The 27478-nt window shown below is 47.9% G+C and overlaps 2 protein-coding genes and 1 long non-coding RNA gene across 7 annotated transcripts in view; 1 reads left to right on the top strand and 2 right to left on the bottom strand.

The window, feature by feature from the left end:
* Nucleotides 1-258: 258 nt before the first annotated feature.
* Nucleotides 259-5629, bottom strand: LOC133223304 (uncharacterized). The gene is made up of 3 exons (XR_009728520.1): nt 5503-5629; nt 4145-4295; nt 259-673 (listed from the first exon to the last, which is right to left on the bottom strand). It is a non-coding gene; the product is annotated as an uncharacterized LOC133223304 (long non-coding RNA).
* Nucleotides 5353-27146, top strand: PLA2G12B (phospholipase A2 group XIIB). 3 transcript variants are annotated; one of them, XM_061373867.1, is made up of 4 exons: nt 5353-5828; nt 10902-10990; nt 12538-12703; nt 27040-27146. In XM_061373867.1, exons 1-4 carry the CDS (start codon nt 5594-5596, stop codon nt 27087-27089), a joined length of 540 nt encoding a protein of 179 aa, XP_061229851.1. In that variant the 5' UTR covers nt 5353-5593; the 3' UTR covers nt 27090-27146. The 3 variants fall into 3 exon arrangements, with proteins under 3 accessions (XP_061229851.1, XP_061229850.1, XP_061229849.1); XM_061373866.1 differs by lacking the exon at nt 27040-27146 and adding an exon at nt 14973-17640 and having other exon boundaries at nt 5373-5828; nt 10902-10978; XM_061373865.1 differs by lacking the exon at nt 27040-27146 and adding an exon at nt 14973-17640 and having other exon boundaries at nt 5377-5828.
* The window catches only part of OIT3 (oncoprotein induced transcript 3), a 31545-nt gene continuing 23314 nt past the window's right edge, over nt 19248-27478 (bottom strand). For all 3 annotated transcript variants that reach the window (XM_061373863.1, XM_061373862.1, XM_061373861.1), the window contains 4 exons: nt 26713-26873; nt 25640-26055; nt 21660-21759; nt 19248-20190 (listed from right to left, as the gene is read on the bottom strand). In XM_061373863.1, the coding sequence (XP_061229847.1) occupies nt 20011-20190; nt 21660-21759; nt 25640-26055; nt 26713-26873 (857 nt within the window). In that variant the 3' untranslated portion in view covers nt 19248-20010. The remainder of the gene's footprint in view (nt 20191-21659; nt 21760-25639; nt 26056-26712; nt 26874-27478) is intronic.

Here is a 27478-nt window from a genome sequence, read left to right on the forward strand (position 1 = left end):
TAGCAGTGAAAAATCCTCCACATCAAACTCTCCTCATATATGGCTGTTGTAAATCTGATGACACATGCTTTTATCACCACGTGTTTCCTGGTACTGAGCTCATTTGTTTCACATCATCACACCAGAAAGTACTATGAAACGTTCTCGGATCGGAACCTAGTCAGTTGGAAACACACAGCACTTGATGGGCTGCTAAGGGGAAGGGCAGGTGGTAACCCTGGGCTGAAATCATGTTGTGCACAACACGTATGAAACAGGAGCTGAACTGCTCCTGGGGCAGAACATGACTCAACCACTTTGTCTCCCCGATGCAGTGATCTATGGCAGTAGCTGGTGTGGGGTTTAACACTAATGGGGAAACTGCATGAACCTCTGGTTTGAAACAAAATGAGCACAGCATAGGGTCAGCTGCTGAGAGACCCTTTTCCAGGGACAATAAATAGGTAATTCCTGGAGCCAACAGGCCAAGCAGCCAGTTACTCACGAGAGGAAGAATCATGAGCCTGTCTTACAGCCCAGACACCAACAAGAGGACAAGGAGACAGTGCACTACATGTAGGCAGGGCAGGCTCATGTCTGCCATGATCAAGACATCCACAGTCCATAATCACTGCAGTGGTTCTGTGCTTCAGAACAGGGGAGCTCGGGCTTCGTTTGTGCTCGCCTCAGGAACCTGCAGAAAGAACACTGTGAGGGCTAGTTAGAAGCCCTGAGGAAGAGAGCCCTGCATTGCTGATGGAGCACTTGCCTTGCAGTCAGGTACCTGCACTCCCTTCCCCTTGCAGCCCAGGGACACAGCTGATGTGCTCACAGTTCGGCAGCCACAGGATAGGAAATTGGTCTAAAGCATGTGAGCAGTTTTGTTTTCATTTAGAAATGTGAATTAATTCCATCCCCAGCTCCTCCTCGGTGCACGCTGCTGAACTGCTGCACCCTCACGAAGGTGGGTCAATGCCAGGAGAAGGTGAGTAGCTGGGTGGCTCTGTCCTTCTGGAGGACAGGGCTTGCTGTCTCTGAGCTTTCTGGGGTGCCCATGGGCTGCCTCCCAGCCTGGGGACACTGCATCCCCGTAGCTGCAGCAGGGCTACCTCTTTGCAAGAAGGTGTGAGGCTCATGCTGCCAGCCTGGCCACCAAGCTGCTATTGCCAAGCCAGAGCACAGGGTAGCACAGGATCCTCATGAGGTGAGATGCACCTCACAGCCTTCCCCCCGTTGTACAAGAGAGGGGCTGCCCTATTGTCTGCAGGCAGCCTGAGGCACCTACCCAGGCTTGGGTGGATTTTGCCTTCTCCCACCGAGGAAGGATTGTGGTTCATCCCTGTGCTACCGCTAACCAGCACTTACGCACTCTGGCTTCCCACCCATTCTGCCTGAGTATCAGGCTCTTCCAGCACAGCTGTAGCTGGAGCATAACCCATGGGGATCATGACCATGGGAGGAACCCTGCGTGGGTAGGAACTGCAGCAGCTGCAGCTAAACAGGGCTGAATAGGGTCAGAGATAGGGAAAAACACCTGTGAATCGCCTCAGGGCAGGACAAGAGAAAGTAAAGGGTCTGGCAGTATCAGCACCTAAAGATGGAGGGAATCAGCACCAGGCTGAAGTCATCTGTCCAGGGACCCCTGCAAACTGGACCAAAGCATGAACTTGAGTGCTTCCTTGCTGAGGGAGAGGGTTGTTAACTCTCCACCCATCCTCCTCCAGCTCTGGACTCTGACCTGACTGTGAGGGACTCATCATCAAGCTGCATTTCATCATTGAGCTGCATTTGTGGTTCTGATAACCAGTGAGTCATCTGGCTCCCAAACCAGGCTTTGAAACAACCAGACTACCCACTAACCTTAACCACAAGCTGCCTGCTCCCCCTACTTAAGCTGTGCTTAAACATCAACCAGCAGCTAACTGAGCTGGCCAAAACTTCTAGAAAGAGCTCGGATCCTCTATCCTCCCCCATGTCCCCAGCAGAACACAGAGGGAAGGATCCTGCCTAAGCCAGGATCAGCACAAGGGTCAGTGCTTGCTTTGGTCTGGCTGATAATGCAAAGTCAAGAGGGTTTCAAGCTTCATCCAGGAAGGGGCTCACTACCATTAGCATGGAGGGGACACAGGCACATCCCACTTGCAGGAGGGACATCTGCCCTGTGGGGTAGATCAACCTCCTGCCTGACAGGAGCAGCTGCCAACAGTCTGATAGTGTCATTAGGGGTGAGTGACTCATCACAGCCTGAGGACTGCTCTATATTTAATCATTACAGAGTCAGAAATGAATGCGTGGAGTCAGGAGCTGCTTACCCTGAGGTCAAGATGAGGTTCAGAAACCAGTTGTCAGAGTTCACTGTTGTGGCACACAGCATCTGAGCCTCTCAAATCTTCAGAGAGAATAATTGGCATAGGGAGGGAGTATTTTCTACCACCGTGGGTCAAAGCAGTGTCAGACAACCTGCAGGTACCTGCTGTGCACAACTGCTTCAGGCAGCCCTCACTTGAGCTGCTGCTGAGCCTGGGCAGCAATTCCCTGCAGCAACTGGGGGGGGGGGGAGGTGTTAGGCGTTTGCTAGCTTTACTCAACCCTACGTTTTTCCTAGTCTTCAGATCTTGACGTTTGGGCACAACCAAGCTATTTGCAGCTGGACTGAAAACGTCTCTGGAGACTGGTGTGGGGCCGGGTGGAAGGAAGGAGGAGGAAGGAAGGAGAGCAGCTCACCCCCGGGGCAGGGCAAAGGGGCAGCCACATTTGGGGAGAGCAGTTAGACTGCTTTTTTATTCACAGCCTCTTGCTTCAGGACAACAAGCAATGAATTCACAGTAACGTTTCCGACTCCTTTTCCCAGGCCCTGCACTCTGCCAGCTGCTCCCCCCGTCCTGATCAGCTTTCCTAACTAATTCCAATTGACTTTGCGAAGAGCCAGGGCTCCACGCTCCAGCCAGGGCCACCCCCTCCAGGCTGCATGTCCATGCAGCGGGTGGCAGTGGCACAGCACTGACAGCTGAAGCCACAGTCACTGTGTTCTGCATCCTCTGCAGTCCCGATGGTATTGGGGGGGGGGCCCCCCGCCCCGCTTCCATTGAGCAGCACATGGATCAGCCACCAGGGAAAAGGGGTAACAAACAAAGCCATGTTCTGGAATTGTGTCCAGAGCAACCCTGGAAGGCTCCACATAAAAGCATGGCACCAAGCACAGCTGCCCAGGGGCTCTGCACAGTGTTTCCGAGCCAATTCTGAAGAGCTGCTTTGCTCTTTTTTACATTAATTCCTCCAGGCTGTTTCTCAGGGCGGGGAGCACTAGGGCTGCAAACCAGCACGTCACACAGGGCAGGGACTCAGCCAGCAGCCACAGACAGCTCCTCTCATTGCAAGACACGTGTGGGACTGCTGAACCTGGTTTTCCCTTCACTGGGGCTCCCTGACAACAAATTCCAGGGACAGCAGCCCATTTCCACCCAAGACTGACTGCCCGGTCCCCACCCAGCATGGTGAACAGCTGGACAGGCCTGAGCTCTCCAGTCCTGCCCTGCAAAGTGCTCCTGCAGGGGAGCCCTCACTTCACAAGTGTCCTCACTGGCTCCCTGTTAAAGAAAGGCTCACTAGAGACAGAGACTTGCTGGTTTCCAGGCTCCAGGGAGCACACCGTGTCTAGTAGTAACCTGGCACCTTTAGCTTAATGCAGAACTTTACCCTAATTATCAACCAGGCATTACAGTGCTCCACGTCCTTGTCTGCAGTAAGGACACTGCCAGCCTCCCTTCCCGGCACTCGCTGCCCCTCTCCTTGCATTCATCTCCCAGAAAACAGAACAGGTTTGAGGTTTCCTCAGAACCTCCTGCACACCTTTTATGTCCTCTTATCCCGTAACTCAGCCAAGCTTCCTCCCACAGGCTGGGACAGTGGTGCACAGCTCCGGCTATGAAGCAGCAATCAGGGAGGCATCACACAGGTATCAGCTGTGGCTGTACACCCAAATCACCTCTGGCTGATGACCTGAGGAACCCTTGCATGCCCCGTCTGAAGGGCACAGAGCAGGAACACGGTCAGTGATGGGCATCAGGCCAGATAAAGCAAGAAGGCAGTACCTGGCTCTGGCTTCACACCACTTCACAGGAAAGGGGCCAGACAGCTTGTTTGGGTCTTTTCCCTGCTTCCTGACTTACCTGAGAAACCAAGAGTTGGCTGTGCTCTCTCCTCCTTATCCCACGTCTGGAGCACATAACACGTGGCCATACGCAGAAGGATGCAGGCAGACAGGTGCCGCACAGCTCTGGTGCTTCAGAAGTAACGATACAGCGGGGCCAAGTGTCCTTCGAAACAGTAAAACATTAGAACTTGCACTTCCATTTGCCATGTATTCAGAAGCCCCACTGCCTGGCTCCAATTGCCTCTGGGGAGTCTCCGCTCGGCAGCCCAGCCAATCACACAGAAATGGCTGCTGAAATTTGCTGCTGGGGCCCACAGAGATCAGCTGATTTGCCCATCGGCTGCACAGGGGCTGTTTCTGAGAGGCAGTCCCATGCTGGGGCACATCCAGAAAGGTTCTCATGAGCAGCCTTCCCATGCCGCTTCCCTTCCCTGCTCTTACGAGTACTTTGTGTTGTCTTTCGCTGCTGGTGTTCATGTGGTTGGTTCCTTTTCATGAATAACTTGTTTGAAGCCTCCATTGACTGCGCAGGCCCCGGTCCTGACAGGCCAGTCCTAGCCAGGACCTGCAGCTGCCCCACAGGCCTGTTACCTGACTTGGGCTTCGGTGCTGGCCCTCCCCTGCCAAGGGCCACCTATGCAACACGTTTAATTCAGCAGCACTAGCATTACACAAAAGCTGTAACACCAGCCATCTAACATCAGCCTGCAGGAGTCCCATCAAAGGCCAGTACTCATCTGCATCACTGATCCTTTAACTGGGGGGACACACCAAGGGGTCATCCTGAATGCAGTGTTTCTAAACTCAAACTACTCCTCAGCTGCTGGATCAACCCCTATGAGGCCCAACAGCACCCTCTAGCCACGGGCTTTGCCACCCTTTTCTGCCCTAGGCATGCAGGCCTGGAAAGCCCCTTCACATGACACATGTGTCATCCCTGTGTGCCCCAGGTTTGCTAGGAGCAGTCCCCCCCACAGCAGCTAGACTAGAGGGGTGCCTCATCCCACCCCATTACGTGCCCAGGAGAAAGGCAATGGGTGCTCCTCAGCCTGCTGCCGACTCGTTACTGCCATTGCCCAAGCAGCAGGAATTTTGGACAGAGATACTCTTCATCTCCCAGCAGGCTGGGGAGAGAGCAGGGCAGCCCAGGCAGTGACTCAGTGGGGCAGGCAGAGGGTCTCCCATGTGTAGGCCCGCAGTCCCTCCTGGTGCCGCAGGGTTCCAGCGGGATTGTGCAAACTCACTCCCCGGTGTTTCTGTGCGAGATGAACGTGTTCCAAACCCCTGTGGTGCACTTTGCCCTCTGACTGTGGTGACCTCGTGCCGGCTCCCTCGGCGCTGTTTAAAGTCCACAGCAGAGCGGTGCTTACCTGCCTCCCGCACGCCATAGCTCACTCCCACTCCTCCCTGCCTGCGCATCTGCCTGGCCGAGGGCTCTGGGGCCTGGATCTGGACTGCAGCATGTGGCTGCTTTTCAAGGCAGCGGCTCTGTTGCTGATGCTGGGCTTAGGGCAATGCACAGAAGAAGCAACACAGGTGAACACTGTCCACCCAGCTTCCCAGGCAGAGTCATCCTATTCAGACTGGGGCATCGAGACCATCCGGGACAGCTTTGAAACAGTTAACAGCTACTTCGACTCCTTCTTGGAACTGCTTGGGGGAAAAAATGGAGTATGTCAGTATAGATGTCGATATGGTAAGTGAACACCGCTCCTGCTGGCTCCTCTCTCCTTGCCCTGTCCCCCTCTTGCACTTTCCCTTCCCCAAGACCACCACAAGCTCCTATCCATAACGTGACCCTTGCTCTGCTCAGCACAGAAAAGTCACTGCAGAGTCACAGCTTCCCTGCTCGTGCCAGCACCAGGGCACTGACCCTCATCTTCCCCTCTCACCAAGAACTGAGAGCCTGGTCATGAAGCCACTGTGCTGTGCGCAAGGGGACAAGAGGAGAGGATATACAGGTTTTACAGGAAGGGCAGTAGGTGACCAGGCTGCCCAGACCGCTGGAGAGAAACACAAGGGTAGGCAGTGAGGCCCTGGAGGGGAGGACGAGCAGGCTGTGCATGCCTGACTCGGAAAAGGTTGTTAGTATTGCCCTTATCTCAGCAATCTTCAGAGTGTCATTGTTCAGCAGTTGCAAGTTGGTTAATAAGTGGGACAGAAGGGGAGAGATAACAGGAAGGCACACAAGACATGCAGTCAGCATGGAGGAACCTTTAGTACTAGAGGCAGAATGAGGCAGCTGCCGCTTGCCTTGGACTTTAGAATGATCTACTGAAGAGTTTGTACTGGGGTCAGGACGAAGGGGGTGACATCCTGGGGAGAGCAGGGCAGGGGACCGGGCACATAGAGGTGCAGCAGAACCTGTGTGGGAACAGGAAGGAGGTTTCTTACAGACTGTGTCCTCTCCCTATGTCCCTACAACTGTCCCCACAGCAATAACTTTTCAGTCAACTCAGCCAGCCCATCCACAGCTGCCTGCCACCTCTTCTCCCCCCAGCTTCATCTCACATCCTTTGTGATTGCCTGGGCAGGGTGCTTGTGAGCACAGAGGTGATTTCAACCCCTCTCCTTCCCTGAGCTGTGGTTTTCACAGACAAAGACTCCATGCTTTGGAAAGACCCCCCCGACTCAGTTTTGGTCAGTATGCATCCCATTTCTTCCAGAACGTGTGCTGCATGCTGTGCTGCATGTCTCCAGTCTGCACAGGGCTGTCTGTATTGCTGCCCTGACAGATGCAGCGAGGGAAGCATCTCCTGCTCCTCTCAGGCCAGCAGCAAGGGTGCTGGGAGGAACAGATGCTGCAGGGGTGGGACATGAGCTGCCTGTCAGGACAAGAGGGCAGCTGGGCTACCCTTAGCCAAAATGAGGCTTCAAAGAGAGTTTAAAATCAGCTTTTAAGTGGGTTTGGGTTTTGGATTTTTTTTGTCTTCTTTTTGTTATGTTTTGTTTTTAAATAACGTGTGTATATCTGATCTGTTCTGCTCTGCTCCCTGGGCCCATGCTAACAGGAAACTGGGAGCACCAGGCCAGGCACCTCAGCCCCACAGACCTGCAGGGAGCCAGGTGCCTCTGTCCCACAGCAGCCCTGGTCCCTCAGCCCAGGGCCTCATGATATTCCCCAGCTAGGGCTGCCTCTCCACAGCAGCTCAGGAGGGCCATGGCTGCTCTGTGGAGCCCACTGGGGGCAGTGTGCTCTCTAGGAGCACAATGTCTAAAGGAGACCCCCTGCACACCACAGCATTGCGCCAGCACACAGGATGAGCCCATTTGCCCACCAGACAGCCCATCCCAAGGCCCACATCATGGCAGCCCCACACAGTGTGTGATAAACTCCCTTTAGGTCCACACCACATTCCAAATCCAGAGCACAAGGGGACTTGCCCTTCTTAACGTAGTGACTGAAAACCCTGTAGCAGGCATAGTGTGGCTGGGACTGCTGTGGGCCTGAGGGAAGGTTTGTGAAGGCTGGTATCAGAGCTCAGTTCAGAGAGTCTCGGGACTCACCGAGGCACATCGCAAGGCTGGGGCTCTCCCTGCTCCTGCTGCCTCAGCTTTTCACTCTGGGCAGAGGGAAGAGAATCTCCACAGGGTGGTGGCACAAATGCCTGCCTGCTCCCTGAGAGCATTCTGCATCTTACTGCAGAAATGTGTTACCTAGAAAGGAAAACAAACAAGCACATCGTTAGTGCTGTTCTCATCCTCTGCTGAACAACTCATTAATCACTGGCTGAAGGAGGAAACTATTGCAACACTGCCCAAGTGACTCTAAAGGTCTTGCTGGGCCCTTCCAGAACTATTTGTCCATGCTGGTCTCTAGCCCAGACATTGCAGGCTGCAAGTAGAGGAGATACAGGGATGATCCCAAACCAGTGAGACCCTATCTGTGCGCAGAAGAATGAACACAAACCATCTTTACCATCCTTCTGCTGAATCAGGGCCCAATTACTTTTTCCCCAGGCACAAACCAAAAATTATGCCTTCTACTCCTTTCATTTTAGCTGAGACACCAATAATAGCTTATTTTGCCATAATAAAGGTAAGGACTCACCTGTGATTGCCACATCTATCTTCAGCTGAGCACACAGCACTTGGCTCTTCTGGCTGTAAGACTTGATTTTTCAGCAGTTAGTGAAGTCTGAAAACAAACAACTTGATGGATTACTCCCTTAAATCAGGACATTAGGATTACACTAGCAATTGCTGACAAATACCTCCTCCTCCTTACAAAACCTCTCTGGGCATCTCAGGGTGGGAAACAGCCTGAACTGGGGGTAAACCCCTTGACAGCTTCCTTCAGCTGTCTGGGCAGGCAGGACTTCAACATCTTGCCCAGAATTTGGTCCTGAGGGGCTTCACATGAGGAGGCACATCCAGGCTGTGCGAAAAGAGCCTTCAAAGTCAGGCACTCCAACACAGCTGTGCTACAGAGGACAATGTCTGCTCAAAGCCTGCTTGCCTGGGGCAGAGAAGTAACAATGGGCCACTCACAACAGTAAGGAGACCCAAGACCATCTATTCATCCTGAAATACATTCACTTCCCCCTGCCAGTGTACCAGTACTGCAGTGTCTGAGACCTTCTGCATGGCCAGCGGCTGTTCTAGTCAGCTGGCTGTTTTCCAGTCTCTTGGCATAGCTACAACAGCCTGAAGATATTAAAATGCATCAGGGAAACTTGCTTCCATTAGGAACCCAACTTCAGTTCTCCTCTAAGGTTGTGCTGACAAGAAAATGCCCTGGAATAAAATTCCTTGCAAAGAACAGGCTTTCTCAGCAATGCTGCGCTTTTACACATCAGCATCACTCTTCAGCATGCTGCCATGCAGGTCCTGCTATGCTTGCAGCTCTCTTCTTCATCCCAGCTATGCCTTGCAGCAAGCAGACAGGTATCAGCCTTTGGTGAAACATAGCTAACAAACAGCTAGTCCTTTCCCCCATCACAGAAGTGGCTGTAAGGATGGCCAAGAAACAGATGATAACAAGAGCACAGAGTGTATGGTCATGTAGAGTCAGCAATGCCTATTATTTCTTCTTTGCTTTTGTTTTACTGTTAGCTAGAAAGCAAGATATGGGAGAGAGGTTAATTTTGGTGACTTGGACTTTAGCTGAGAGAGGGTTCACCAAACGGCGCTTTACAAATGATTAAACTGTTTTTCAGAGAGGAAGAGGAGAGGTTTCCAACAAGGGCTTATTGTGAATGTAGTTCATGTTTTGTTGATCACAATTCTCATGCGAGATTTTTTTCCTCAGGACAACTTTCTAACACATAATAGCTGTACCTTCAGCTTAATGGAAGGTTTTCTCTGGAAACACAATTATCTCCATATCTCCAAGCAGTCCCCCTCCTACACTGAATTGCCACCTTATCCCATTAACTGACAACGTGCTGCAGAAAGATAATTTGTCAATATTACAAGCAAATCATTAAAATTTGACCCTGTCCTGCAAAACCCACCTTGGATTTTGAACTTTCCTCTGCCTCCTGCCTCAGCTCAGGAAATCTGAATTCTGAGTCCCAATTCTCACGCCCTTCCAAATGAGCAACTATGCTGTGAATTGCACCAAGACCTGGGTGCAGCCCTCCTCTCATTACATTTCTTAGGAGCCTTGGGATATAGGTTCAGACCATACATAGGTGTAATTCCTTCTCAACATAACCACCAAAATACTGTATTATGCAATGTGTCAGTAAACTCAGAAGTCACCCTTGCATCAATATAACTCAGTTACCTCAGAGTTATGTTTTGGTGCAAAAGTAATCCCATACTGATGGTATGCTGCAACCAACTGATTTGTATTCTTTGTTTACCGCTAAGACAGCTCTACCCGCTAAAAGTAACAGCGCTTTTTGCACTAGAAAATTGCATCTGGAACATGAAGCAAACCTGGCCTATTCAAAAGTAGACAGAAAGGTAAACACCATAGGTAACTGCTGTAATGAGAAACACCTTCCCACACAAATGCCATCACCTGGCGGCAGTGTCAGCTAGAGAGCTTTATCTTGGCTTGTGGACAGGCAAATCCTTGGTGCATACTGTATTTCTGTAGGGCTGGAGAAAACAGCATTGGCATCCCTCAGCTATTTCAGTTTGTTGCTCATTTGTTGCTTATTTGTTGCAAACCTGTTGTTCAACGAAAAGCACTCCAGCAATTTTTAATTAATTAATCAAAAACATGGTAGATTCATGCCTCTATTAACCACTGGTATTTTGAGGACCTGGACAGAAAAAAGGGAAAAGCATCTTAAATGATGATCACTGCTGACAAGAAGAAGACAGTGGAAACGGAGTTTAAAAGAACTCAACCCTGCCTCAGGGGCTAAATTACATCCATTTTATGTCTATTTAAATTCTGTAGTGGTGCTCAGAGAAGTAGAAACTTAGCCCTAGAGGTGATGGACTTACAAAAGGCTCAGCTCACACGCTTTTGTTGGAGTGCTCACTCAGCTTGCAAAGTTTTCTCAGAGCAGGGTTCAAATATCTTGTTTTAGCACCTCAAAATATCTTAGCACCTCACTCTGCATTTGAGATCTCCCTTTTATAAACCCAGCTGGGACAGAAACAGAACAAGCACTGAACATACATCAAGGAACAGTATAGAGAAACCCAAGTCTCAGCCAGATCTAGTACCTATCCTTTCCTTCTTGCATCTCCTGGGAGAGTGAAGTGTTTGGGGATGCAGACCAAAGGGGAGCTGCCTGTCACTCCTACTTTTTGGTGCTGTTGCTTGGAAGATTGGCTTTCCTAACATTTTTCCTCTCTTTCCCAGGGAAGGCTCCAATGCCACGACCTCACTACAAACCACAGGAACCCAACGGCTGTAGCTCCAACTTCCTGGGGCTCAAGGTACCTGAAAGTGTATGTACTGCCACACCTGCCAACCACAAATGATGCAATTCTCTAATTACAGTAACCAGCTAATAATATTAGGAGGGAAAAGGCTTAGCTGCATTACACAGTGTCTGTGTGGTGGCTTCTTTTCACAGCTGAAGCCAGAGCTCTGGAAAAGGGAGGAAGCATCACTTTATGTGGTGTCAGGGAACAAGCTATCTGCCTGGGACTGAGAGAAGACAAAGCCATCTGCTGTCAGCAAGCAAGGCAAACATGTCAGTCTGAGCACTGCCTAACTAACTGTCAGTCAGTGATGCAGTAAGATTTCGACTGCTGGTGGCAGTGAAACAGCAGTCACATAGACATGAGTTACATTTACGAAGGACTGGGCTGTTGCTCTGGTTGCCTTGGTAGGTGCCAAAAGAGAAAGTTTCCTGAGCAGGTTAGTACAATGATAAAGAAAGGGGGCACCTGGCCAAGCAGAGGAACAATCCTGTGCCCTTGTGATAGGACAGGGAACACGTTCTGTGACAGCTCAGTGGCATAGCAGAATGTAGAAACAGCAATACCTGAAGGCATTCTCTACACCTGGCCCTTAGCCCCTTCCCATGCCTTTGCCTCTGCAAGGCAATGAAATAAACCTGCGGGCTTTAATACTGCACCCACTTGTTATTTTAAAAGCAATTAATGAAATGATATTAGAATCACCAGGAAAAGTACTCCCAGGAGACTCTAAGAGCAGAATATACTATTTACCTCACGCATTACTGCTGCCCATGATGTCTGCAGCCATCAGGCAGATTCCTGCTCCAAAAAGCCTTCTCTTTGCATCCCATTCTTCATGTAGTATTAGAGCCTTAAACTACATTTCACTGCAAACCTTGTGGGCGTTTCTGCAGTACCTTCTCCTTAGGCAGGCAGTCACAAGCACTGAGTGCAATGAAGAAACAGTCTCCTAAATATTACATGAGGAAGGCCTAAAAAGAGGAAGAATTTATAACAAGCTAATGAGTCCAGCCTCTGCAGGAAGCAGGCCTTCTGCCCCATCACCCCCACTGTTATTAGCTAAGCTGCTGTTTGTCTCCAAGCAAGTAGAACTCCCTTGATCAAGCTGTATTTGTCCTTGGCCTCATAAGTGTCTCTCTGAGAAAAAAGGTATCAATAACACTTATAGCAAATTTATTAAGCCAAGAAGCAGGACTTGTCAGGTTGTGGGAAAAGGACTGAAGAGAAAAGGGGCCTTTGCCATTTCTGGAAAGGACAGGAAACTCTAATGAACTCTGACAAACTAGAACTAACAGATTCACAGAGGGGCTGTTTCCCACCTCTGTAGAAGTTAGTCCCCTGCAACAGAAAGAAGGGAACATGGTCTGTCCTGTACTGGACCTGCACTACTGTTGCCCCTTACTTAGATGGTGAGGGAGAAGCATGTGTTCCCTCCTGCTGCCCCAGCTATCAGAAGTAGCTTCTGGGAAAGGATCCAGCTGGGCTCTGCAATACCTCACCCAGTTGGAGCTGCTTGACTCTGAGGCCAGGATGCAGTCAAGGGACATTGCTTTCCTCTCTTTCCCCAGCTAGATTTGGGCATCCCTGCCATGACCAAGTGCTGTAACCAGCTGGACATCTGTTACGACACCTGTGGGGCCAACAAGTACCGCTGTGACGCCAAGTTCCGCTGGTGCCTCCACTCCATCTGCTCCGACCTCAAGCGCAGCCTTGGGTTTGTCTCCAAGGTGGAAGGTAGGCTTCCTTGCTCACATCCCCTATGGAGGGAATGAGCGATGGCAGAGAGGGGAGGGTGTGAGCTCTCTCCTTGCCAAAAGCAGTGAAAATCTGCAGCAGGGAGCAGAACATCTGCCCCATGCTTGTCACAGATGGGTCAGAGATGAGTGAGAGCACCGAGATCTGTCCCCTATACACACACTTCTGTCCCAAGCCTGGGGACCTAAATTATTTACAGTTGGAAAACATTACAAAACACATGTGGAAAGAAAAAAAAAACCCAAACAAAACCTCCCCCCTCTCCCAAACAAACAAAAAAACCCAAACAAACCCACCAACAAGGAAACTTAGTTGCAATTCCTTCAACTCCTGGATGCTCTCCCCAAGAGTTAAAACACTTTCATGTGGTCAAAAAACCTTCCACAGCCAGTAAACCATACACTGAAACCTGCACATGGATAAGGGCCAATGAACTGGGAGAGCCAAGGACAAGGGCTGTCCGGGATCTGGTTCACAGACAAGAGATGATGATGGCACCAGGGACATGGGTGATGGCTGAGCCATGGTGGGCAGAGCTGGATTCCTCAGAAGCCCCTGTACTAACAAACTTCTAGTGACGTGTCAGCAGCTCAACAGCCATCCTGGTTTTGCCTAATTTTAAAAGATTCAGACTGCAAGAAGCTTTTTGGTAGAGAGCTTTTTGGTAAAGGCTGCATTTGGTAACCTTCATGAAGAGTCCAAGCCTGTCTCTTGGTCTGCTGCACCAACATAAAGCACTTCTTCGCTGTATGACAGGAGGAAACATAGACCCTGTCACTACTAGAGGTCAGCCATGGCAGGAGAGCCTCCCCCAGTCTGCTCCTCCTGAGGCCTGACTAGGGCACACAGGTAAGGCTGCATGACTAGGAGTACTAGTGCAGATGACTTTCTACTTCATCACAGATAAATGTTTGGAAACAGTGTCCAGGCCAGCAAGAGAAAACAAAGACATGGACTAATATATAAGTGCTACAGGCCAAAGTACAGCAAATCTTCCATGGTCACCCCTGTCCACAAATCCTCATGCAGCCAATCTCTTGCTGTTCCTTCAGATTTTTCCCCTGCAAATTTTTCAGCTCTCTCCTTTCTCCTTTCTGCCTGCAGCAGCAAAACGGAAATACTAGGGAGTAAAGGTGGAGCAGAGCCCTTACTTCTTGGCTGAGCCAAGCCATCTCTGCTCATAGCCAAGTACGACTAAATACCTCCATCATCTCTGTCCTGGTTGTGGCAGGAAGCACAGGTAGTTGCAAACTAACAAACCTCTGAGTCATCCTCTCCTCCCCTTGCTCTGCCTCTTGTGCTGTGCTCTATACCTGCCACTCCCTGTCCTCAGTGCTGCTACGAACAGCTCCTGTTGCACAGTCCTCCACCACTGCCATCCCAGCTCTTATCTGGGATCCTTTCCACTGAGTCACCACGACAGAGACAGCAGGCAGGGGAACAGCATCTGCACTCCCTCCATGTGGGCACAAATATCCCAGCTGCAGGAGGGCCAGTTAACCAAAGCCTTGGTTTTCCCATGACTCGCTACAGGCTCTCCAACACCTGCCAACTGAGCAAACCCCTAAAGCAGCAAGAGCAGAGTGAGGTGCTCTGAGAGGCTGAGGCAAGAGGAGACAGCCCCAAGGCAGGGCTTTCCCATATGCATTCAGCAGTCAATGTTGGTTACCAGTGAGTAAACCCTAAAAGACTTCATATTAACCTATTTATTTACGGTGAAGCAGTTTTGGGCTTGCTTTTTTTTTGGGAAGAGGAGGGGCTAGTTGTCAGGCAGACTATCAACAGCTCTGCTATTACAACTACAGTAGGATTTTCATGCTGGCTGGCAACTCCCAAAAAAACAGAAAAGATTGGTTAGTAGTGGCTATATGAAAAACCGAGGGGAGAGGGAGCCAGGAAAGACAGTATTGTGGAGATCTTCTCGGAAATCTGCTCGGCAAACAGTGCTATTTTCAGTGCCCCAAGAGATCCATCAACCAGAAAAGCCTGAGAGAGGCAAGAACAGAAAGGGGCCAGATGTTAGTGTCAGACTGGTGCCATCCTAGGGAGAAAAGAGCCCCCAGCTCTGCAGAAGGGAACCTCTGGATTTATAAATCCGCAGTACCCAGAGGTAAGACAACAGTCCTTGCTTCCAACTGTAAATAGCACAGAACTCAGTGCAGAGCTCAGCCTAGGGTGGTTTCCACCCATCCCTCAGATGTCCTGAAGTGCCTGTTACTTACCTGCCTCACCTGTTCCTTCCCTGCAGCTTGTGAATCCGTTGCAGACACAGTGTTCAATGCCGTGTGGACCCTGGGCTGCCGGCCCTTCATGAACAGCCAAAGGAGCGCCTGCATTTGCAATGAGGAAGAACGAGATGAATTGTGAAGATGAGCAGATGCCTGGCCTCCATGAGCCTGATGCCAAGCATTCCCTCTGCCACTGCACTTCAGCACAGTGACTTCTATCAGCCCTCTGGCCCAAAACAGGATGGGGGAACCTGGGCCAAGCAATACACATCAACCACAGGTTTTGGGCAGAATGCTGCGAAAGGGGAGGCAGTCTATGAATATAGGACAGTGATGCCTGCTGTCCACCACAGATGCAGTCTAACAGCCCTAGCCCTTTCCAAGTCCATCAGCCTGAATGATCTGATTTTCTGCAGACTGATCAGGAGAGGCAAGGAGGATGCAGCGCTGGTTATAAACAAGAGACTTTACTCGTTTGCCTTAAACACACATGTATTAGCCCTCTCCCCCCTTTCTCCCCTGCCTTAACTCTGTAATTCGCAGTGCAGGGCATTAGGTTTCTGCAACCACTGAAAATCCCAGTCCATGGCCATGCTATTTACATTTTGCACCACTGGTGACAGGCTGAAGAAGAGAGGTAATTTACTTTCAGTACCATCCCTGACATTTTCCATCTTATCATTACACACCCTGACAACCCTGCTTATTTAAATGCTTGGTGGATCCAAAAACAATTTAAAATATCCAGGGAGATTTGGTAAGTATGAGAAGGAACTTTCTTTGTGATATAGGTACAATTCCTTTTGGGGCAGACGGGGACCAAAGTGCATTGCGTGTGAGGTGTGAAATCACAGCACTCTCCCACAGTCTCAGGAGACAAAGCTGCTTTTCTTTTGCAGTGTCATCCAGATCAATTTAATTATTTTCCTCCTATATCATTTAACAAAGCTTTTCCCTTAGGACCCCTTTTTACACAAAATGACTGGGTATCCTCATCCATCTTTTGCGTGAGGGGAACAGGAGGCTCACAGTTGCTTTGGATGAGACATTCAAAATCCCAAAGCCTTACCTGTCAGGTGGCAGGGCTTACATGCTACCTCTATGGGGCAGAGACACAGCCAGCCGAAGAGCTACCAGCAGCCTTGGACAGCCTTGTTTCTAAAATGTGGTTAATCCTCCCATCTGCTATCGGGAGATTTTTTTTGCATACAAAATGAGAATTTAAGGTGGTACATGGGATTTCATCTACATACAACATTTGCAGACAGCTTTCATCTATTTCTTGTTGAGAGGAAGTTGCTTCTGGGTGTGCGTGCCATGCTCATAAATACTTCAGCATCTTCTGCAAACATATTTGTGATTATGTTCTTCCATCTGCCATGAAAAAGTTAAGGCTACAGAAGGGTGATTTAATAGGAATAGAAAGAGTCTGTCTTAGTTACTTTACTTCTCATTTGGGTTTAAATGTATGCATGGAACTATAAATTATTTAAACCCCATATTCCTGTTCCTCCCAGTCATCTTTGCTTTACAGTGAACAGCACTGAGACATTCATCTGGCCCCAGGCAGACTGAAACAACAAGAGCACACTGGTACTAAGACCAGGAAAACAGAAGTGACCACAGGAGACGTACTGGGATGTTTTCCATTAGGGAGGACCTTGGTTTACACTGATCATATGCAATGCCATCCTTTCCTAGCTGTGCTAATGCCACTGGAAAGCAAACACTATTGCCAAGGTTCCTCACAATGTGTGCCTGTCAGAGCATGAGGCTGCACAGGCAGTTTTGATTATCTAAGAAACAGGTATTTTTGGCTAGGGATGGGAAGGAAACAGTCCTTGTTCCAGACCTTCCCAAACTTCGTATTTCATTGATGAAGTTGTACCTGCTGCCAGTTTTAAAAGTGAGCATGCTCTTACACTTAAATGGCAAAATAAGAAAAAACCAATTTCGTTTACACTCAATAGCCAACTGGCTGGCAAATGTCTTACAGCATTTTATAGTTCAAGTGACATCAGATTAAAGCCAGGCGAAGCAACTGAAGACAGACAATGACATACACTGGAGAAATTGATGGGCTCTAAACAAAATCTCTCTATCCCGATAACTGATGTGTTGGAGACACCGCTAATATAAATCAGTTTCTTATGCTTTCAGACTACCGTTCATCCCCAAACACTACAGACATCTGCTCACAGGGCAGCTACTGAATACTGAGCAAGTGCATTTTTCACAACAAATTTGAACTGTGGCAATCTGAAAAACCCCATGAGCAGCTCTACAAGAAAACTTTTGAGCTTTCAAGTGGCGGCAGTGACTCAAGAAAACCACCAAATAATCCTGTATAGGAGAAAACCAGTACATGAACTACAGTAAAACTTCTGCATCCAAACTGAAAGTCACTTTCCCTTCACATTGTTCCTGCTACCCGGTCGGTGTACAGCCACTGAAGCAGCTGGTCACAGGACTCTTCAGGACAATGGACAAATCTTGGGTCATCTTCACTTCCATCCTGCTCTGAGCAGGAAGACAACACTGTGCTCACCTGATGGCTTCCTGCTGACTTTGTGCATTGTAGGATTGTTTGCAACTCTTGCAGATGTTAACCACTGCTTGTGCAGTGTGTTTTGCTTCCACTATGTGGTGCAGCAGATTAAATTAAACAGACAAATGCCTTGGCTCTCAGAGGAGTTTGGTCTTTGATTTCATGTCGAGGTTGTACTACTGAGAAAGACGACAGATGGAAGCAAGAAGCAAACTGGGGAGAGCTAAAAGACTTTGAGAAATGGTGGTGTTTGTGCCTAACAGCCATTCCCTCTGTGTGAGAGGAGGAATGGCCACAGGCCAGTGCAAGACAGTAGACCTACTATCCTGCTTTCAAGGCAAACTAAGCACCTTCCCAGACTGCTCCATTCACATGGCCACACAGGCCAGTGTTTCCTCCTCATTACTCTTCCAGATTATTCAACTAAAAAGCTGCAGAGCAGAAAGGCTGCTTCATATGAACTTGTCAGGAAGAATGAAATAATGTGCACAATAGCTGAAATAAGCCAGGAAATTAATCTTTCCTCCACTACTCCCCCATGTCCCTTTCACAAGAACAAGAACCACCAGTTGCCTTTCCAGAAGGCACCAGCTAATTGATTTAATTTTCCAGCTCTTGTTTTATCTAAACAAGTATATTTAGCAGGGGGTGCCTGAACAAAGAAATGACAGCGGGAAATTACCCATGTGGTCCCAGTGCAGACGTGCATCAGCAGAACCAGGAGATGCACAGCAATGCAAGGAGGTGGCTTTTTGATTTCTTTTTCTTTCACCTATGGCTAGGTAGCACATGAAAAGTGTCTTTCCACTTACACTGAGTTATCATCATAGAAGCATTTTCATTTCTTCTAACACACACACATATTCCCAAATGGGAAAAAGCAGCCATGAAGCTACTCAGAAAAATTATTAAGCTCCCAGCCCATCACTGTGTTCCTCACTGGAATCTCACTCAGCAAAAGAAATAAATCTGTGAAATGGAACACTGCTGAGGAGATTTGTGACTCCCTTCTAAATGGTCCCTTCAAACAGACTCCCTGTCCATTTGAGAGCAGCAACAAATTTTGGCCTTGGCAGCCATTTGGCTGTTTCCAACCAAAGTAGAAAATGGGTAATGCAGGTTATGTGGGCTCCCAGTACACCTCCAGACACACGGAGAACACGGCACACTGCGAAGCTTCTTGCAGAAAACATCATGAACACACTGCAGTGCCCCAGCCAGTGGTGGAGAAGGATCCTTTCTCTTTCACCCTCCAGCCCTGCCTCTCCTACTTAGTCTTCCACTGCTCACTGTGCCTCCTTCCTTTCACCCCATATTTCTTTCACCACACAGTACGCCTCCTCCTCAGTGAAGCCCAGAGGAGCCCAAGCTGATCATCCATTATGTTTTCTTTGGAAGGACCCTGGCAGCCCAAAGGGATTACTGACAAATAACCATGATGCCACCAGTAATTGCATCCATATCCAGCTTTCACCCACCAGGGAACTCCAAATGTGCACAGTCACTCAAACAGTGCTGCCATATTTCCTGTCACCAGGCTCACTGCGGACAACCCTGTCCTGAAAACTACCCGCATTACAAATGATTGCTAGAAACACTTAATGTGCATTCCTCTAATTCCTTTGTTAGGGCCAGAGCCTCTCTAGACCAAGGTAATGATGGATTACAACTTGCAAAGACTTGGTAGCGGCACACTTAGGGGGAGGGGGTGCTGCTGTTTAATGGCATTTTTCTTACAATCAAGGTACTAAACAGTACAAAGGATGTTTAATGGTCTTTCTCTTACAATCAAGGTGCTATAGCATTTATGAAAGGGACCACATTTTTGTTTGAGGCAGAAGAGGGAGAAAAATAACAGTACACTAAATACAAGAGGAAATACTGCTAAACTGCATGCAATTATAAGAAGACACTAAAAAAATCAAGTTTTATTAAATACCTTTTACTATTTAAAAATAACATTTAAATGTGCATGCAATGACAACTGTTTTATAGCTCCAAGGAACTTAGACATTATAAGATATTATATTTTTATACATGCTTTTTAATGGTCATCCCAAAATCTCAGTACATTCAAAGCTTCAGCATCATTCACAGAACTACACAGCAAACACGTTCAGCTATGACAGATGGTGTTTGTATTGTCTGATGACAGAAGAGCTTGACTAACATTGTCAAGAACAAACAGTCCTTTGGAGCCTGCAGGTAGGTGCAGGAGAAGACCAAGTTGGGTAATGCTTCAGGCCTGAAAAGCAATAGGATCCCTTCATCTGAAGGGTTGTGGGGAAGAAATGGCAGATAAAACTGTTCTGCAGTCCAAGTTGCACACAGTCTAAGCGCACTGCCTTGCGTGCCCAACATACTTCACAAATAATCATCATGCACTTAGGAAAACATGTCCTAAGTGGTTCAGTGGGGCTTTACCAAATACTTGTTTCTTAAACAACCATGCAAGAAGGCACTGACAAGGAGAGTCGTCTCAGCAGAGATGCCGTTCCAGTAGGTGGGTGTTAGTCTTCAAAGTCGATTCTGATGGGGCCACCTGTCAGGATGTGGTTTGCCATGTGAACAGATTCCTCCTCTTCCTCTGTCTCAGCTGACCTGCGCACCCGTCTCCGGCAGCCCTGGGCGCAGCGAGAGCTCTCATCCAGCGCCCCGCACACAAGGATGCGACAATGCAAGAACACCTCCTGGAGGGTGGCAAGACAGCAGGCCAAGTCAGCACACAGCTCTGGGAATCACACTGGCACTGCTGCCAGCTCTCTCAGAGAATGGGTGATGCTATTCCCATGGTGCAGCCATTTCCATTCCCACATCAACAAGGTCTGCATCCACCACTGCCATTCACAGCCAAACTGGCTGCTTCATGTTTTCTTAAGTGCCCAGGAGAGGACATGCTTTCCAGAGTGCCTGGCTGAGATGTCAGAGTATGGCATCTGTCTGTTAGCCAAGGGCTAAACAGGTAATGTGAAGGCATGAAATGATCCTCCAGAGGAAGGGATGAAAATGCTAAGGATAAGCTTGGAAGATCTCATATGAACTGGTAGGAGCTGCATAGCAGGAAGCAGGCCAAGAACATGTGAAGCCTCACAAGGAGATGGACTGATAGAAAGATGCAAGAGAATGGACTGATACAAAGATGCAAGAGAATCTGACGTGAGCTGAGAAAACAAAGCTAGGAGACTGAGGGACAAAGGAGGAAAACTCAAGTTGATGAGGAGCTGAGGGGAGAAGGGGAAACAAAGGCCAGGGAGACAGCTGCCCTTTCTTTCTGCACAGTAAAGTCAGACTGCGACAAGATGGGTACTCCTTGCCTTCTAAACGACAAGGAGAGTAGGCAAGATCCCTGCAAGCAGGGAGTAGGGAAGCAAATATTTGTGAATGTTTGGTCAACAGTGAGGTTTGAAGCAAAATCCATTGCACAGGGAGGGAGGATGCAGGTTGGAAGCAGCAGTGGCAAACAGACAGCCAAGCGAAATCTTTGAATTTTGAAAGATCTCATCTGTTTTAACTCTACTGAGGCTCTCCAGTAGCTGGAGTGGCAGCTTTATGACTTCTGGAGCAAACAGCATTGGCTGAACATAACAGTGACTGTACGACTAGATTTCTTCTAGCACAGAGAAGCTATTCGCATTAGGAAAATGGCATTATCCTTCAACTGTCCTCCCACTACAAAGCTTCTGCCTCAGAGTGCCACCAGCCTTGACAGCATGGTTTCACATTGAATTAAACAGTATGGTGGCCTTGTACCTGGAAACCTGGCACCAGTACTCACAAGACCTAGAGAGATATAAGGTTGAAGAGATTTAAAACCATAGACCATCTTGTTTTAAAGATAGGACACTGTGCACTGGGCCTGGTGACTGGGAACACTTTTCTCACCCAGTGTACAAGTGGCCAGTAAGATTACTCAGAAAACAACTATTTCAGCCTGCTACGGCAACCGTCCTTCATAATTCATTTAATTTTAGCTGGTTTTATCACTCTCTCCTAAAGTACTTGTGTCAGGGTCCTGAAAGACAACACTGATGGAATAGGCACAGCATCATCTGCCTTAGGGCAGCCACTTCTCTGCACTCTAATACAGCCAATTCTGTGCTGAGATTCCCCAGTCAGATCAGAGCTGATGCAATATCTCAGAGGTGTGCTTTGAGCTTACCTTGTTGTCTTTGCCCACAAACTTGAACACAGGAACCTGGAAATGCTTGGCAAGATGGTCCTTTGACGTGTACTGCTTCACTGAATCATCAGAAACGCAGCTGAGGAAAGCAGAGGGATAGGCTTTAATGGGTTTCCCAGAAATGGAAAATGAAAGAGAAAAAAAAGCATCCCAGCATATTTAACCATAGAAAGGAAAGGAGAACTAAGCTCTCTCAAACTAAGCTACTATCCGTGTTACTTCCTCTTTGGCCACAGGAGAAAATTCACGAATGATGGGGAAAAACAACAGTGGTGATAATAGCTTATCCAGACAAAGAACAGCTCAGCAGCAGAGAGCTGGCAGGACATGGTCCAGTCCCCTTGTCAGAGGGACTTGCCAGAGAGCTGCAGGCAAGTATGTCCTCATTTCACCTTCCTGTGCAACAGTCTGCAGTGATCAACAGAGCTGTTATACAGTATGTATTATGTGCTTTCTATACACACATATATATGCACATAAATCATGCTTAAAATGAAGAAGCCTGTACTCACATTACTAAAATATCACAGATTGTGTAAAAACATAAAAATCCAGATTTACTTTGCTTTACATCATTTACGTTTTTCTTTCTGCTACACTTGGTTGGACAGCTCAAATTCTTACACTAAAATTCATCATTTCAATTTCTTCTTCACTAGCATTATATGATCGTGCAAGACATCATAGAACTGCAAGAAAATAGCTACTTTTATAAAAGTTACATTCCAGGTGCAGTCTATTTATAAACTGTTACAGCCTATTTAGAGTTTGACAGAGAAACAGCAAGACAAAAAGTTAGGGTGACTTGGTAATTACTGCTGCCTAGTGCAAAGCCTGAAGTGTTCCGAGAGGCCCAGCTGCTGCTGTTATATTGCATTGCAATGCAGCTTGTCCTTTCTAGCAAGTTAATTCCAGAAATATGGACTTTGCAAGATATTAAGCAAAAAAAAAGAAGTGATGGTGGAAGAGACAAGAGGTAATGGTGGGAGAGCTGAAAGTCCTACTCCCGTGGCAACCTTTAGCTTCTGTCTTTACACCAGAAATACGTAAGGCGCTGTCAGAAATGCTGACGTTTGATGTGTTCAATTATCAAGCAGCAGCAAACCCCACATCTATGTGTAGCTCAGCTCTTGCTGGAAATCTCTACACTGCTCAGCTGACTAGGCTGTGTGGGTGGCAGACTGCTGCAATCGCCCTTCTGCTATGTAGAGTACAGTACGTTCAAGGGACTGCTAAGCAATGGTCTGATCCTAGCGCTGTTTTCACCACCATGTATTTCTGTAGCTTTACTCAGCCAGTGGCGGTCACGGTCTGAAGGGATATCCCTGTCTGCAGTGCTTGTCTAGTTAACTTGCCTGCAATGCAAACATAAAAGCCATCACGGAGAGCTCATAAATTAATATTGTACATCTGAAAAAAAATAAATGACCGAGATTCCTCCCTCCTGACACCAAACATTAGATGTCACTAAGTTGTTTAGGATAAAATTACTTTTAAAAGTAGCATTCCTGAAGGCATGTGATTGTAAAGAGTGACAGTTACAGACTTTTCATGAGCAACTAGCCAAGCTTTGGGGCCATAAAGCCAACTCACAGTCACATTCTCATTCACAAGCATATAAAGCGTGATGATTCTTGGACACTGGCTCAAACTGACTCCTAAATCCCAGGGTCTCCAAAGCTTCTCTACACTGGTACAGCCTTGCAACGGAACTACCTTAACCTCATCATGCTCAGATAAATCGCAGCTCCTGATCACGTTAGATTACAACAGATTGCCCTCAGGGATACGACCTTGCTCCAGATGCCCCAGAGAGCTTCAACCTTTGTCACCTGTGCTATAAGTCAATGCCTTTTACTTCTTTTTGTTTTGAGAAAGAGGAAGAGCAAGATCAGAAGCAGGAGCTTTGCTTGGGGGCTGGCTGGGCTGGCAGCAGTACAGGGTATTACAGAGACAGTGGGGAGGCATCTGGGAAACCCGATTTCCAGCATGGTCACATCAGCATAAAGAGAGGGTTTAAGGAGTCCCACAGGAGAAGGCTCCCACCCCATCGCCCTTGCAAAACGGCAATGGCAGGCAATTAACAGGTAAGAAAGCAGGAGAGGAAGTGTTCCCATCCCTCAGTCTGAGATATACTCCCTAAATTTAAATAAGTTTCCCCGTGGAAGCTGCAGTTAACTCCTGCAGGTCTGATCCTACATAATCAAACCCATTGCTGTCTTTATTGCCTTGGGCTTCTGGAGCTGAGTTGATGGAAGGAAACTGGGCTATTACAGAGCTGTTTGGAGAAGTGACAAATCAGCAGTGTATTCAGCTATTTTTACTTTTTAATTGCTGCAAGCACACAGAGAGACAAAGCACTCCAGTTAGCTCAATAGCACATCATTAGCCTTTGCTAAGTGAGCGGTTCAATTTAAATACACCACAGCCCACAGGGGCTGGGTGTCTGAGGATGCTGGGGCCTTCAGTGACTGGATGAGGCTCCAGCTGGCTGGCTCCAGCCCACTTTTCCCTTTGATGAAGTTTTAATGCCCTCTGCAGGATAACAGTACCAAAGGGACTGCTGGTGCCATAAATCCTCCAAGTTCTGCTGTGGTGAAATTGAGAGATGACATTTTCTGCCCTCTCCCTTCACTGTTGCTCAGGTTTTGGCCGCTGTTTTGAATCCCATCATTTTCACTCATGGTGAAAATGAATGAATGTTTGGAGCCATGACTGTGTGAAGGGTCCACAGGAACAGCCAAGGCAGGGAGTTAATAAATCAATCTTTTCATTACAAATCCACTCATAAACTCCAAAAATGTCAGGCACAGAAGGACGGTAGCCTAGGATGGAGGGGAGAGCAAACGAATGCCGAAACCTTTGTCAGAAGGAAACAAAAACAGTATTTTTGTGTATGTACTCTGCAGGACCCCTTTGTTACAAGGCAGTCACACAGGACTTGTTATCACCAGCTGTAACGGTGGATGATTTAGCCTGGCAGCTGAGGAAATAATTGTTGTTCTCATTAGATGGGCTGGCAGACAAAATACAGAACTTCCACGAGACTGTCAGGCTGTGACATTTGGGTATGTCTTACATATTACTTTGGCTTAGATATTACTTCTTATTTTCTCTCTAGATTATAGCAGACTGGTTCCTGCATGTGATATTTACCACAGTGTTATCTGGTTAAGCTGCCAGGCACTGCTGAATGCAAACACTCTGCAGCAACACTGTACCATGGCTCTGTCGTGTTACCACCCGAACAAGTATCTGAAAACAGGGGTCCATCTTAGGAGCCACAGCAGAGCACAGACCAAAGCTCCCCAAACCTCTGATGCAAAACCCATTAGAGTGAACCCACAGATCCACCCTGAGTTATCCTGCAATGATCTCTAACCCCAAATGCCTCCGAAAATTACAGCCAAACTGAGGGACCCCAAACTTACTGCACTGCCAGGTATGAGACAGAGGAAAGCAAGGGGAGCTCCTGGAGCTCCAGCCTGGACCAGCCACAAAATCTTCTGGCTCATAATATAAAGCCACGATGGGAAAAATCAAGAAGCCTGCTCCAGTTGCTGTGGCGGCTGGGCGGCAGTGGCACACAGCCATCAGGGGGTTCTGCCGATTGGTTTGGCACTCAGCAGGCTGGCAGAGAAAGGATATCAGGAAGGATATCTTTTCTACAGAAGCCAACTCAATTATATACAAAGCTAGCCAGAGGGAAATATGTCCTGTAAAGGCTGAGCTTGGAGTAACCTCCTTCACTGCCTCTCGCTGTTTCTGCCAATTACTTCTGATGGGAAGGGTGGTTTCAGGTTGACGACTGAAAGGTCTGGCTGCTACTGGTCTAGGAACACAGCAGATAGGCTGCTGTGAAGAAGTGATGGTGTTTCCTGCATCACACAGGCAATGCAATTTAGCCCCGCTGCCAATTCCAGTCTAAGAGCCAGCAAGAGAGAGAACAGTGAACTCACCCATCTTGGATCAGGTAGTACTTCAGGATCTCATCAATTTTTGAGGTGGGAGTGGCAAAGCAGCTCTCTACCAGTGTCTCTAGTCCATTGACATGTACCAAGGGTTCAATTCCAAAGTACAGAGAGTCCCGAAGCTTAAGGGTGGGAAGAGCACCCCTGTAGGGTTCATCAAAGTCTTTGTCTTTGAAGATCTCAAGAGTGAAGGGAAAGATGCCCTGGTTGCGGCTCATGATTTCCAAGGGAGAGTTCTTAAGGTTGGGCACATAACCTTCAGAGATGGTGTACCGGCGTGGGAACTCACAGGTCACCGGGATCAGCAGCTTGCTGGTGCGGACAATGATGTCCCCATTGCTTCCTGGAGTCTGCTTTGGCAAGCCCGTCACCAGATTGGTGGCAATGATTTTATCATTTATTACCTGCAGCAAAGAAAGGAGTTTAAGGGAAAGGGGAGATCATTGAGAAAGACCTCTCCGAGTTCAGACTATCAGCTGAGTATACCTTGTTCCAGAAACTCAGACATAAACTAGCTACTGAAAGTACAGCTTGTGAATTCATACACTGCAACCAGAATGTAGGTTCCTCCTCACCTATGAAATAAGGGCCTTTATCAATTTGCTGTTAAATTTGATGCACTGTACTCCTGCATGAAGCAGAGGAACTTGTTTCCAATTGCAAACTGTCTTCCGAGATGAGCTCTCCGCTCATCTGCATCTCCTGACTGCTTGCTGTTCTAAAACTTATAAATATTATTGGGGGACCAGATTCTACCTCAGCAGGAGGGTGAAGAGTGACACCACCTGCACTTTCTGCACTGGAATGATGGTGAAGCTGCCTTTGCGAAGGATTAGGTGAGCAGAAAGTTGTAGCCATGCCAGCAGATGCACACCTCTAAAGAGGAGATGGAACAAGCTCTCCTACTTTGGGATGTGACCCCAGGTCTAGTCTGATGCCAGCTGCATGGCAGTAAGGAAACTTCTCTGATGGTACAGCTAAGTTCATTCCCCAAATAAACCACAACCAAGTCCCCAAACCCGAGAGATCCCAAGAGACAGGGCAGCAATAGGTATACATACGTCTACAACAGTGCCACAGGACTTCAAGGAGAAATGGATGTTAACGTGCGTGCCATTGGATACTCCTTTGCATGAAGTGTTTATAAGAGAAAGGTCCAGGCCTCCAACCAGATCCTTTGGGATGTTCACCTCAATAGAGCTGGACTTGCAGAGCACTGGAACTACAAGAAAATTCTGCAGAATAACCATCGGCACTACAAATCTTCCAGGGAACTGGGAAAGGGCTGTATCAATTATTACTGGGCAAAAAGGGGGATCATATGCTGTGTTTATGGTTACTATCTTACCATAGTAATCTAACTACCTATATTACATTTCTGCTTACAGTACACCAACCTTCTAGGTTACCAGTGCCTCATATCCTCCTGGCACAGTGATGCCACAAAAGATGATGAAGATGACTGCTAAACTTGTGGCAGAAACTCAGCTGCACAGATATGGATATCAAATTCACAACACCCCAAGCAAAGCCATTTTTAAAGACCCTTAATCAGATTTTATATCAAACCCAGAACAGGCCAAAACAATTCCATAGATATGCTGAGCTAAAGTGGAAGCACCTCAAAATGCTGCAATAATACTTCTTATATGCAATAAACCCAGCTCTGACAAACAAACCTATTAGCTCACTCATTCCACCTCCTTCCAAACTTTGAATTTTAATACAGATCTCCATGTGAACTTTTAAAAGTTAGAATTCCATTACATAAGAAGTGGGAGAATATGTAGAGATTGGGCAAAATGAAAAAGGAAAGAAGAGGGAATA

Source organism: Neopsephotus bourkii, unplaced genomic scaffold (assembly GCF_033783945.1).
Source record: "Neopsephotus bourkii isolate Nb327-2 ecotype Australia unplaced genomic scaffold, CSIRO-AGI_Nbou_v1 NB_1634, whole genome shotgun sequence".
NCBI classification, from domain to species: Eukaryota; Metazoa; Chordata; class Aves; order Psittaciformes; family Psittacidae; genus Neopsephotus; species Neopsephotus bourkii.